This window comes from Hyla sarda, chromosome 9, assembly GCF_029499605.1.
Source record: "Hyla sarda isolate aHylSar1 chromosome 9, aHylSar1.hap1, whole genome shotgun sequence".
In the NCBI taxonomy this organism is placed as follows: domain Eukaryota; kingdom Metazoa; phylum Chordata; class Amphibia; order Anura; family Hylidae; genus Hyla; species Hyla sarda.
In genome coordinates, this window is record NC_079197.1 from 134,971,652 (window position 1) to 134,985,382 (window position 13,731).

The following is a 13,731-nucleotide window of genomic DNA, read 5'->3' on the forward strand; positions in this document are numbered from 1 at the left end:
TTGGACGGTCTCTAGGGCATTCTGTAGGGCTACGGCATATGCTCTCAAGGTCTCACCTGGCTTTTGTCGCCTTTCATACAGCGGCACTGGTTGATCTGGAGAGCTGGGTTCTGACATCTTGTTGAATTTTCAGTGCGCTGTCGCTTTAAGGGAAATAAGGTGCGTTCTCCTTTAAGATGCTTACTGTAGCGCAGCAGCGGCTTTGACTTGACTGATGGGGGTACTGTAACGGATGCTCCCCCTCTATTTTGCAGGCACCCGGTTGTAATTCATCTTGTGACCAGACTTGCGGTCACTAATGGGTTAATACTGAGTTACTGGCACCGGAGACTGGATACTGGCAATCACTGGTGTATGCAGAGTCTGCGCTGCAGCGGGTGCTTGACAGGTAACAACAGAGACGGGCGCAGGAGCCGGAGCTTCCAATATGGCTGCTCCCAGGGACCTTCCTGTTTTGGTCCGGTCGTCAAAATCTTCCCCTGTGCAATACCGGGCGGCTCTTTGGTTCCTCCTCGAAGCACTGAAGAGGCGTCACCGCTGGGGACAGATGGGGTGGAGCTGCGACCGATTGCGTGCGTGGGAAACACCGGACCAAGTTAACCTTTTCAGGTACCGACTCAATGTAGTTCACACAGTTCACAGTAGCAGATAACAGTCTTTTTTTCACCGCCTCCTCTATTTCACAAGCGCCTCGGATATAACACTTTCCACTGATAAAGTCCTGTACACTTTCTGGCGCACATTTTATTTGCATCGGCATGCAATTTTCTGTCAACACTGGGCACAGTTCAGACTGGGGGGGGGACTTGTGGCATAAGGCGCACACCCGTATCCTGTTCGTAGGACGCCAAAAGTTGTGGTAGAGTGTGTGATGCAAAGGGCAGATGGAATTACCCTAGGGGCAGATTACATTAACCCCTTGTATTCATGACTCCAGGGCGTGGTTTATCCTTGATACCACCCGAAGGTATATCGCTGGATCCTGGGCTAGGCACGGGGGCAATAATGACTCCAATGCAAAGTTACGGATAACGGTAGCTTTACTGAGGGTAGACAGATGGTAAAGTCTATACAGTTCAGCCAGGGCCATGGAGGTGACCAGTGACTCAGAGACCTTAAGGGCTTGCTGGGACTTGTAGTAGGTGGGGTCAATTTAATGTAGGCCACGCTGACTTGACAAATGTTAACTGCGACTGACTTGACTGATGACTGACATTACTGAGACTGTGGTTACTTGTCGCTCCTTGTGGCTGCAGACTGGACTTGAGGCTCCTATGACTCTGGACTCTCTAGGACTCGTCTTGACCTCAGCAAAGACTTGTAAGGAAAGAGAGAGAAGCTCCACCCAGGGCTTATATGGGGGAGACTAGCAGGGAGCCCATAGGTCACCCCTGGGATCACCTGGTCACTGGTACCTCCTGGGTAACAATCACATGACAAGTCACATGGTAAACAGACTTAAAGTGACAACGCTTTCTGAACACATTACATGGTATATTAGAAACATATTTACATGGGGGGGACAGATGCAAGGGGGCCCAGGGGACAGTGTAGGGAGGCTGCCTGACAGGTCAGCAAGGGTACGGGGTAACAACTCCTGTACTGGGCCACCTCAGGTCCAAACAACATATTTTTATTCTTTAAAAAATATGTTTTTTTTTTCATGTATACAAGGTCCTTTAAGAAAGACGGTCATTTTATACTATTATTATTTATAATAATTTATTATTAACTTATAATAATTATAATTTATAATTCATTTATAATATTATTTATACTATATTATTATTATTGTTTATATTGATGGATACACGATCATGTAATCATGCACTCGACACCTCATTTATCCTTATAGTGCAGTGTTTCCCAGCCAGTGTGCATCCAGCTGTTGCAAAACTACAACTCCCAGCATGTCCGGACAGCCATTGGCTGTCCAGGCATGCTGGGAGTTGTAGTTCTGCAACAGTTGGAGGCACCCTGGTTGGGAAACACTACCATAGTGGGAGATGAGTGAGCTGCCCCTCACATACTATTGCTGCATCTTGAAACCCAACTTACATCCCAATATTATTACCATAGGACAGTGGTGGGCAACCTTTTTTTTCAACTGAGCCAAATCTCGCCAAAACCACGATTGAAATTTATTTTGAGAGCCACATTTTCAAAACCGAAAATACATAGGATGGTGGGGGCACATGGTGGGGGACCTGTCATTTGCCCCCACATATAATGCCCCCCTGCCATGTGCCCCTCATATATAATGCCCCCCTGATATGTGCCCATTATATATAATACCCCATGTCCTGTGCCCCTCACAATATAATGCCCCCCTGACATGTGCCCCTCACTTATAATGCCCCCCTGTCATGTGCCCCTCACTTATAATGCCCCCTGACATGTGCCCCTCACATATAATGCCCCCCTGACATGTGCCCCTCACATATAATGCCCCCTGACATGTGCCCCTTATATATAATACCCCATGTCCTGTGCCCCTCACAATATAATGCCCCCTGACATGTGCCCCTCACATATAATGCCCCCCTGACATGTGCCCCTCACATATAATGCCCCCTGACATGTGCCCCTTATATATAATACCCCATGTCCTGTGCCCCTCACAATATAATGCCCCCTGACATGTGCCCCTCACTTATAATGCCCCCCTGTCATGTGCCCCTCACTTATAATGCCCCCTGACATGTGCCCCTCACATATAATGCCCCCCTGACATGTGCCCCTCACATATAATGCCCCCTGACATGTGCCCCTTATATATAATACCCCATGTCCTGTGCCCCTCACAATATAATGCCCCCTGACATGTGCCCCTCACTTATAATGCCCCCTGTCATGTACCCCCACATATAATGCCCCCTGACATGTGCCCCTCACATATACCGTATATGCCGGCGTATAAGACGACCCCCAACTTTCACAGTTAAAATATAGAGTTTGGGATATACTCACAGTATAAGACTACCCCTCCTACCGTGATGTACGGTACCTTGTAGTCCCCCCCCCCATTAGGTAGGCAGTATAGTTCCCCCCACATTAGGTAGGCAGCATGTTCCCCCACAATAGTAGACAGCTCCCCCACATTAGGTCAGCAGTTCCCACACAATAGTAGACAGCTCCCCCACATTAGGTCAGCAGTTCCCACACAATAGTAGACAGCTCCCCCACATTATGTCAGCAGTTCCCACACAATAGTAGACAGCTCCCCCACATTAGGTCAGCAGCTCCCCTACATTAGGTCAGCAGCTCCCTCACAATAGTAGGCAGCTCCCCCACAATAGTTGGCAGCTCCCCCACATTAGGTCAGCAGTTCCCCCACATTAGGTCAGCAGTTCCCCCACATTAGGTCAGCAGCTCTCTCACAATAGTAGGCAGCTCCCCCACAATAGTTGGCAGCTTCCCCCCCCCCCCCCACCCACAATATTAGGAAGTTCCCCCACAATAGTAGGCAGCTCCCCCCCAAAATAGTTGGCAGTATAGTTCCCCCACAATGTTAGGCAGCTCCCCCCTACAATAGTTGGCAGTATAGTTCCCCCACATTAGTTGGCAGTATAGTTCCCCCACAATGGTAGGCAGCTCCCCCCCCCACAGTAGTTGGTAGTATAGTTCCCCCACAATAGTTGGCAGTATAGTTCCCCCACAATAGTTGGCAGTATAGTTCCCCCACAATAGTTGGCAGTATAGTTCCCCCACAATAGTTGGCAGTATAGTTCCCCCACAATAGTTGGCAATATAGTTCCCCCACAATGGTAGGCAGCTCCCCCCCACAATAGTTGGCAGTATAGTTCCCCCACAATGGTTGGCAGTATAGTTCCCCCACAATAGTTGGCAGTATAGTCCCCCCACAATGGTAAGCAGCTCCCCCCTACAGACATACAGCTTCCAGCCATATACAGTGTATGGCTGGAGGCTGTATGTCTGTATACTGCCCCCCACAGTGTTCCGGTCACCACTCCTCCCGCCCGGGGTCACCATCTACTGCTATGGCCTATGGACCATAGCAGTAGGTGCCGGGACCGAAGGAGCGGTGACCGGAACACTGAAGATGAAATGCCGTGGGTCACTATGGTTGTACACACGGGACGTCACTGCGTACAACCATAGAGAGGCAGAGGATTGCAGGAAGACCGCAGGAGGACTCCCGGCAGCGGGGAATGGTAAGTGACCCGCGGACATCCTTATGTCCCGAAAAGATTTTTCGGGACACAGGGATGTCCGGCATAGGAAAACCTATGATTATCTGCCCGGGCCGGCTCCCGTGTGTGGCTGCAGGCGGGGGCCGGCCAGAGCAGGTAAAAACTAATACTGTATACTAAAAACCAGGGGGCCTCCAGCTGTTGTGAAATTACAACTACCAGCATGCCCGGACAGCCTTTGCCGGTCCGGTCATGCTGGGAGTTGTAGTTTCACAACAGCTGGAGGCCCCCTGGTTTTTAGTATACAGCAGTGGTCGGCACTATGCGGCCGCTGCTGCTCTGCGTACAAGGGCCTGATACTAGTATCAGGCCCTTGTATATCACCAGTGTGCATGGGCGGCCGCCGCGGCCCCACCGCTCTGCAAGAGCCGCATTAAAGTGTGTGAAAAGCCGCAGCTTGCCGACAAGTGCCATAGGGGAACCCCTGGAAAGAAAAAGCCCTTCCCTCAAAATAAGCTTTGTGGTATAGGGAAAGATTTATCAAAACCTGTCTAGAGGAAAAATTGCTGAGTTCCCCATAGCAACCATTCAGATCGCTTCTTTCATTTTTGAAAAGGCCTGTGAGAAATGAAAGAAGGGATGTGATTGGTTTTCTATGGGCAACTCTTTAGGAAGGCTATGTAATGCCATGTCTATTGAGCCTCCCTCTATAAGCCTATTATAATAAAAAGAATTGCCTATTATATAATATAAATAATATTGCAATAATAACAACATTATTAAGAAAATAATATAAATAAATATACATATATACATAACACATATATATGTGTGTTTATTTATTTTTCTTGATTATGTTATTGTTGCAATATTATTTATATAAATTACATAAGAAAAATAAGAAAAAAAATTGAAGATGTATATACACAAACAAAATTCTACAAATTTGATAAATATAAATACCGGTATATATTCATGTATCTTCCACATGGGTGAATGTGTGTATATGTGTGTGTATATATATATACATAGATATATATATATACACACACACACACACACACACACACACATTCACCCATGTTGAAGATACAACGTTTCTCTAGCATGGTTAAGAAAGACGACATGAGGCCATTGAAACGCTGTATCTTTAACATGGGCGAATAAAAAAAACGCTTTACACTGATTTGGAGTGCTGCAGAACCTCTTGTTTGTATATTGGATGAATTTTTGTGGACCATGACCTGGACTGCTGTTGTCTGCTGGCACCTACTGAATTATCTGCACCTTTTGGTCGTGCTGCCCCCCTTGTGGGTGTGTGTGTATATATATATATATATATATATATATATATATATATATATACACACACACACACACACACACACAATATATATATATATATATATATATATATATATATATATATAGATGTAACATTAAAACCAGTTGTATACCCATATATATATATATATATATATATATATATATATACACACACACACACAATATATATATATATATATATATATATATATATATATATATATATATATATATATAGATGTAACATTAAAACCAGTTGTATACCCATATATATATATATATATATATATATATATATACACACACACACACACACACACACACTATATATATGTAACATTAAAACCGGTCTTATATCTATCTATATATATATATATATATATATATATATATATATACACACACAATATATATGTAACATTAAAACCGGTCTTATACGTGTGTATATATATATAAACCTATATATATATATATATATACACACACAATATCTATGTAACCTTCAAAGCCCTCTTTATACCCACACTACCCACATACACGACTAACGCTATATTCCACCAGGATTATAAATAAATCATCTGTAACATGGAACTTCCTGCATGAATCACCCCCTGATATTGTATCCAGGCTCTTAGGGGGAGGATAGATTTGATAATATCCAACATACATCTAACAGTGCAATAAGTTAGCGATGATATATCATTAGCCACAAAGTAAACGGGACATGAAAAGATATTAGCAAATAAATGAATAAATAAATAGGGGGGTTACTGCCCCCACCTAGATACAGTAATGGGGAGCAGATCACAAGCGCTGCTGCAATCCCTGTGTCCTGCTTTTTTTTTTATGCCCATTTAGCAGTGATAGGGTTAAGTAAATAGAGAGGATACATTGTAGCAGCCTGAAATGATCCTTCTTGTCAAGCAATAAAATCAGATCCCTCTCTGTACTGGGGGGGGGGGGTTATTTGCCATCTGGGGGTCTCCAGCATCAGGGCCCATCTAGGGGCAGAACAGCTGAACCCCCCCCTATTCATGGAGAAACATGAAGCATCTCTGAATGGAGGAGAATTTTTGTGAATGGCTGGTCACATGACCAGAGGTTTCTTTGTGCTTGCAGGTGAGAGTGTGACATGGGTCCCTAAATGCCTGCTTCTGGGCTGGAGAGCTGAGTGCTGGCCCTGCCCTGGGCATCACATCTGCAGAGGAGACACACACTCACTTACACACTCACTCACACTCACACACACACCAAGAGGAGGGGGAGGAGGGTGGGGAGGGAGGGGAAGCAGCTATCATGGTTCCTCAAACTGATCACAGCCCTTTTTTTTATGAATGAATCCAGATGCAAATAGGGTTGATTCACAAAAATCTGCCCCTTCCCTCTTTCCCCACCTTGAATGGCTGCAGAAAATAACAGCAAGAGATGGCATTGCCCCCCTAGGGTGCCCCCCCCCAGTGCAGACACACACACACATTGCAGGAAATGATGCAGAATATAAAAACCATAGGAGAAGGATAGCAGCCATGCAGGGTGACAGGGGGCATGGATGGGGGGTGAGCACAGCTACATGGGGGCACAAGGGGTGGAAATGGTAGAAAAAGGCAGCACTCACTCTCTGTCCATAGCTGATGGGGAATCCAGGGATGATGTCTCCTGTATGATCCTGGGCTCCTGGCTTGTCAGTGTAATGTGTATGGTGGAGAAATGCTAATTCCTGGCACAAGGGTTTATTGTTCATCTCCCCGGCTTTTCTCTCTCCATTTTTCCCTGGGCATCATGATGTGGCTGTTGGAGGAGCAGCCATCTTCCAGGTAACAACATCTCATATCACCCCCATCCCTCCCTCCTCCTCCCCCCTCCTCCCCTCTGCCTCCTGGGCTGTGTCTGTGTTGTGCTGCACCTGGAGGCTGAGCCGTGATGATGATCAGCGGGGCCTGGCTGCTCCCAGGGCCGGGGATGGAGAGCTGGGGGCCCCGGAGGCACTGGGGGTGCTATAGGGGAATGGAGGGTGCAGAAGGGAGAGAGAAAGAAGGGGGGGAGATGAGCAATGGAAGGAGGCTTCATGGTCCTAGTGCTGGCCACGCACACTCATGCACCTGTTTCTTTATTGTAAGATATATATATATATATATATATATATATATATATACATATAGAGGTCCCTCAACATACGATGGTAATCCGTTCCAAATGGACCATCGTTTGTTGAAACCATCGTATGTTGAGGGATCCATGCAATGTAAAGTATAGGACAGTGGTCTACAACCTGCAGACCTCCAGATGTTGCAAAACTACAACACCCAGCATGCCCGGACAGCCGTTGGCTGTCCGGGCATGCTGGGTGTTGTAGTTTTGCAACATCTGGAGGTCCGCAGGTTGTAGACCACTGTTAGAAGAAGTTGTACTCACCTTTCCCCGCCGCTCCGGACCGTCACCGCTCGTCACCGCTGCCCAGGATGTCGCCGTCCATCGCTGTCGCCGCGTCCACATGGTGTCCCTGACGCTCCGGCAAGGCCTCTGCTTCCCCATCATCCTCGCTCTCCATCGCCGCCATCACGTCGCTACGCACACCGCTCCTATTGGATGACGGGACGGCGTGCGCAGCGACGTGATGACAACGATGGAGAGCGCCGACGATGCAGGGGATCCCGAAGAGGACGCGCCGGACCCCCGAGGACAGGTAAGTCATCATCACCGGAGCACACGGGGCACCGTAAACGGCTATCCGGTGGCAGCTGAAGCAGTCTGCGCTGCCGGATAGCCGTTTATGCGATGGCCCCGACATACAAAAGCATCGTATGTTGATACTGCCTTCAACATGCGATGGCCTCTGAGAGGTGATTGTATGCTGAAATGATCGTATATCGGGGCCATTGTAGGTCGGGGGGTCACTATATATATATATATATATATATATATATATATATATATATATATGCAGTGGTCCCTCAAGTTACAATATTAATTGGTTCCAGGACGACCATTGTATGTTGAAACCATTGTATGTTGAGACCATAACTCTATGGAAACCTGGTAATTGGTTCTGAAGCCCCCAAAATGTCATCCAAAAATAGGAGAAAATCAGTATATAATTATTTTAGATAAAGCAAGTCATTATATATGAAGTAAGAAAGATCTGCTGGGAGCTATAATCACTGTCTATGTAGAGGACAGGAGCTTCTTCAGGGTCCAGTACAGTACACAGTGTCCCAAAAAAAAGTAACATGGAGCCGCCCTCACCTGGTGTCCAAAGGAGCAGCTAACCCTGGTACAGGTAAAGAGTACAGAACATGTAATACCTCCCTGTACTGTAGGGGGCGCTACCAGACACCAATCAGTGCATACGCTTCAGTAATACAGGGGTTTTACCAGTGAATGCCCATTCTGATTGGTTGGTTCTTCCAGCCATTGACACGTTTCACAGATATGGACTGTCCGTAGCATTGTATGTTGAGTCTGGTTTCAAGTTACAATATATATATATATATATATATATATATATATATATATATATACAGGGCTCAAGTCCTGCATGAACTCATGGAAACGGAGGAGTTCCTGTACTTTTTCCACAGCAGGAACGCAGTTCCTATTAGTAGGAGTCCTGCAGGACCAGCCCTTAAAGGGTACTCTGCCCCTAGACATCTTATCCCCGATCCAAAGGATAGGGGATAAGATGTCTGATTGCGGGGGTCCCACCACTGGGGACCCCCGCGATCTTGGCTGCGGCACCCCAGACATTCGGTGCACAGAGCGAACTTCGCTCAGTGCCAAATGACTGGCGAATGGGGGGGGGGGGGGGCAGAGGCTCCTGACGTCACTGCTATGCCCCCTCAATGACAGCCAACACGCTCCCTCCCATAGACTTGCATTGAGGGGCCGTGGCTGTAACGTCACGAGCCTTCGGCATGTCACCCAACACCTTGACCCCTGTATATATATATTTGTTGAAGAGAAAAATCACTTGCACTCACCGTTCTAGTGGACTTCAGTGTTCCGGATTATCCGTTGTGCCGGGAGACGTGTGGATGAGGGTACTCAGAGGCTAACAGCCATTTTCACGCACAGCCGCGCGCTTCTTCTGGCCTCCTCGGCAAGGCTGCTTTAATTTTGTTTAACCCCTTAAGGACCGTGCGTTTTTCCGCTTTTGTACTTTCGTTTTTTTCCTCCTTACCTTTTAAAAATCGTAACCCTTTCAATTTTGCACCTAAAATTCCATATGATGGCTTATTTTTTGCGCCACCAATTCTACTTTGTAATGACATCAGTCATTTTACCCAAAAATCGACGGCAAAACGGAAAAAAAATCCTTGTGCGAAAAAATTGAAGAAAAAAACGCCATGTTGTAACTTTTGCGGGGCTTCCGTTTCTTCACAGTACATTTTTTCGGTAAAAATATTCTGTAGGTCCATACGGTTAAAATGATTCCCTACTTTTATAGGTTTGATTTTGTCGTACTTCTGGAAAAAATCATAACTACATGCAGGAAAATTTCTACGTTTAAAATTGTCATCTTCTGACCCCTATAACTTTTTAATTTTTACGCATATGGGGCGGTATGAGGGCTCATTTTTTTGCGCCGTGTTCTGAAGTTTTTATCGGTACCATTTTTGTATTGATCAGACTTTTTGGTCGCTTTTTAATCTTTTTTCATGATATAAAAAGTGACCAAAAATTCGCTATTTTGGACTTTGGAATTTTTTTACATGTACGCTATTGACCCTGTAGTTTAATTAATGATATATTTTTATAGTTTGGACATTTACGCATGCAGTAATACCACATATGTTTATATTTATTTTTAATACATAGTTTTTTATGGGAAAAGGGAGGTGATTCTGACTTTTATTAGGGAAGGGGTTAAATCACATTTATTAACACTATTTTATTTTTTCTGCAATGTCATAGCCCCCATAGGGGGCTATAACATTGCACACACTGATTTCTTATACTGTTCACGGCCATGCAATAGCAATGGTATTGATCAGGTTTTATCGGCACTTAACTGCTCCTGCCTGGATCTCAGGCACAGAGCAGTCATTCGGCGATCAAACACGCATGAGGCAGGTAGGGACCCTCCTGGTGTCCTGAAAGCTGTTCGGGACGCCGCGATTTCACTGCGGCGGTCCCAAACAGCCCTACTGAGCTGCTGGGATGCTTTCAGTTTCTCTTCAGATGCGGCGGTCAACTTTGATCGCCACGTCTGAAGGGTTAATACCGGGCATCACTGCGATCGGTGATGTCCAGTGTTAGCCACAGGAATGCTGACATATACTGCACCATATCGGAGCAAGCCAGTTCAGTTCATTAGCCCAAAGGTGGTTAGTTAGCGGCCAGGCTTGGTCAACTTTCCACCCACACGTATATGTTAGGAACACTTACTCATTAATGGGTTGGCCACCTTTTTGGCTGATCGTGGCATACAGATGTCAGGGAATAGATTCCACAGGTTGTGGTTCACCTTTCAAGGATTGTGGATTATTGTAGGACCAACGTTAGTAGGGCATGCCAGAAAAATGCCCTCTAGATCATGTCACTATCCCCACCAGCCTCCTAAAACCTAGTGGTGCACCCAAGGGATAAGGCTTCATACTGTTTACATCAGATGTGGACTAGGCCATCAAAACAGTTCAGCAGTATTTGGGGTTCATCACTCTACTTCCGCCATTTATCCAAGGTCCATTGAGTCTTTAGGCATTGTTTATGATGTCGTGGGGTAATCAGGGGCATCCTTGTTATGGCTATTGTGGAGATGTGCAAATTATCTGTTCTCCTGAAGAATGAACGTTGTCTATCTAGTGCCACATATTGGATGTAGCAACCCTGAACATCAATGTACCTCCCATGAAAGAGCCCTGAAACATGACTAGGGATTAAAGCTTTTCCTGGAATAAAAAAAAAACTCTAAAAAAGATTTAAAACAAGGCTCAAAAATGCAGGATAAAATTACTGAAAGTTTGACTATTTTCTCCCTCTAAACCAGATGATATGCAAAAATTGCATGGTAGCATAATTTAAAATTGCTTTTTTATGCTTCAAAAAGGTTTTTATATATATATATATATATATATATATATATATATATATATATAAGAGAGAGAGAGAGAGAGAGTGTCCTGAGCTTCCGGACATTGCTTATGTAGTGTATTTAGTCCATATTGACTGGTGATACAAGAATCAGTAAAGAATCTACTGTCACATCAGGCAGGGATAGAGTGCAGCCCTGATCTCGCCCACTCCCTCTGTCCCTACTTACTTGCGTACCCGCCCCAGATAGATCTACAACCACGGCGCCGGTCCTTTCCTATATAAGGGAGGGACAGTCTCAGGTCAAAACAATAAACTACAAAAACAGACAAAGGTCGGGAAAAGCTGGAGGCACACAAAACTAACAGAAATAAACCAAAACACACACACAAATTCAACAAGCTGAGTTAAAGCCAGGAGGAAACGGAATAAAATTTGAGAACCAAAGGGTAGTCAAAAGCCAAGCCAAAAAGTCACAGAGCCAGATAAGACAATATAAGTACAGATATAACTAGTTACAGTCACAAGAACTTTCACAGGCAAGACAAGACTGAGAAAGACTTCCTTATGTATCCCTGTGCTGCTATCAGGAGGATTCTAATTGGCTCAGCAAGCTGAACTACACCCAGGAGCACTGAGGCGTAGTCCCAGCAACAAAATAAATAACAGGGCGAGAGAGCATTAACCCTACAGGTTCTGGCTGATCCAGTCATCACAGTACCCGGCCTTTCATGAGGGGCCACCGGACCTTTACAAATATTAGAGGGTGGAAAGACAGACTTAAAGGGGTATTCAAGGAATTTTTTTATTTGGCTATGCTACAGGGGCTGTAAAGTTAGTGTAGTTCATAATATAGTGTCTGTACCTGTGTGTGACAGTGGTCTCACAATTCTTCTGTGATTATCGCCCCAATATTTATTTTTAACAGCATAGAAAATTACTCATGTCTCTGGATTTCCCAGGTTGCAATGCGTCTAGACCTGACATCACTAGTCAGGTGATCAGAGGGAGCCTCTTCTGTGATCTCAAACTTTCAAGCATGGAACTGTGGGATGTGTAGTTTAGAGAACAAAACCAAACAGGAAATACCCAGTTCTGGCAGGTAAGTACTAAAATCATCTTATGGTGGATTACCCCCTTAACCACAGACGGATCATCTATCTCTATTATGTCCTCATCCTCAATATCACACCATTCATTGGTGTCATCTAGCTCACAATCATCCTCATCACATTTCTCAGATTCAACATGAATACTTTTAGCTGGCTTCTTAGAACTCACAGAAGAAACATTAGTAGAAATAAAAGGCCCAAGTGGCCACCATGATGACCAATTGGACGCGGACGCTTGACACAGGTCCTGATGAAATGAGTATCCTCGCCACAAAAGAAACACAGGCTGGTAAGATACCGGAACCTTTTATGCTTCTCTGGAGTAGATATGGAGCCAAGTTGCATGGGTTCCTCCTCAGGCACCGGTTGATGATTGGAAACAGAAGAGTAGACATGCAAAAATGGAGAGACAGAGGAAGAACAACATTCTTGTCTGTGTGGTGGCCCAGTACAGGAGTTGCACCCCTGTACCCTTGCGGCCCTGTTAGGCAACCTCCATACAGTGACCCCTGGCCCCCCCTGCACCTGTACCTTATGTATATTCTTAAGTGCCTGTGTTATATAGTGTATTGCATATAAAATGTGTTAAACCTTTAAGACCTGTTGTCATGTGATTGTAACCCAGTGAGGTATCAGTGACCATGTGACCTACAGGGTGACCTATGGGACCCCTCCTAGTCTCCCCCATATAAGCCCTGGGTGGAGCTAGCTCACGCTCTTATGCTATTCTCTACTGAGTGCAGTAAGGTCAAGTCCTAGGTGTGTGTCTGGAGTCCAGAAGAGGCCAAAGTCTACCACGCAGCCACGGATCCACAAGTCCACTACCCCCAAGGTCCAAGTCAAAGCCTGGTAAGCTACAAACAGGGTATAGTCAGTCTCAGTCAAGTCAGTCCAAGTCAATCTGTATCAAGTCAGCATGGCCTGCATCACATTGTCCAAGTCCACTATAAGTCCCAGCAAGCCCTGTGGTCTCTGAAGTCACTGGTCACCTCCCTGGGCCTAGGCAATCTGTACAGACTATGACTCAGTAAAGCTGCCGTTGTTCCATAACTTAGCATTGGAGTCATTATTTGCCCCTATGCCTAGCCCAGGATCCAGCGGTAAACCTT

General features: G+C 45.5%; 1 protein-coding gene across 3 annotated transcripts in view; it reads right to left on the bottom strand.

The window, feature by feature from the left end:
• The window catches only part of LOC130291408 (sprouty-related, EVH1 domain-containing protein 2-like), a 61,043-nt gene extending 53,578 nt beyond the window's left edge, over positions 1-7,465 (bottom strand). Inside the window, exon 1 of one of the 3 annotated variants that reach the window (XM_056540121.1) lies at positions 7,384-7,465. Coding sequence is in view for 1 of the 3 variants with exons in the window: in XM_056540119.1 (XP_056396094.1) it covers positions 7,096-7,106 (11 nt within the window). In the remaining 2 variants the exon portion in view is untranslated. Of the gene's footprint in view, positions 1-56; positions 458-7,095; positions 7,318-7,383 lie in introns of those variants that run through there. The other 2 variants (XM_056540119.1, XM_056540122.1) reach the window with 2 other exon arrangements.
• Between the last annotated feature and the right edge of the window lie 6,266 nt (positions 7,466-13,731).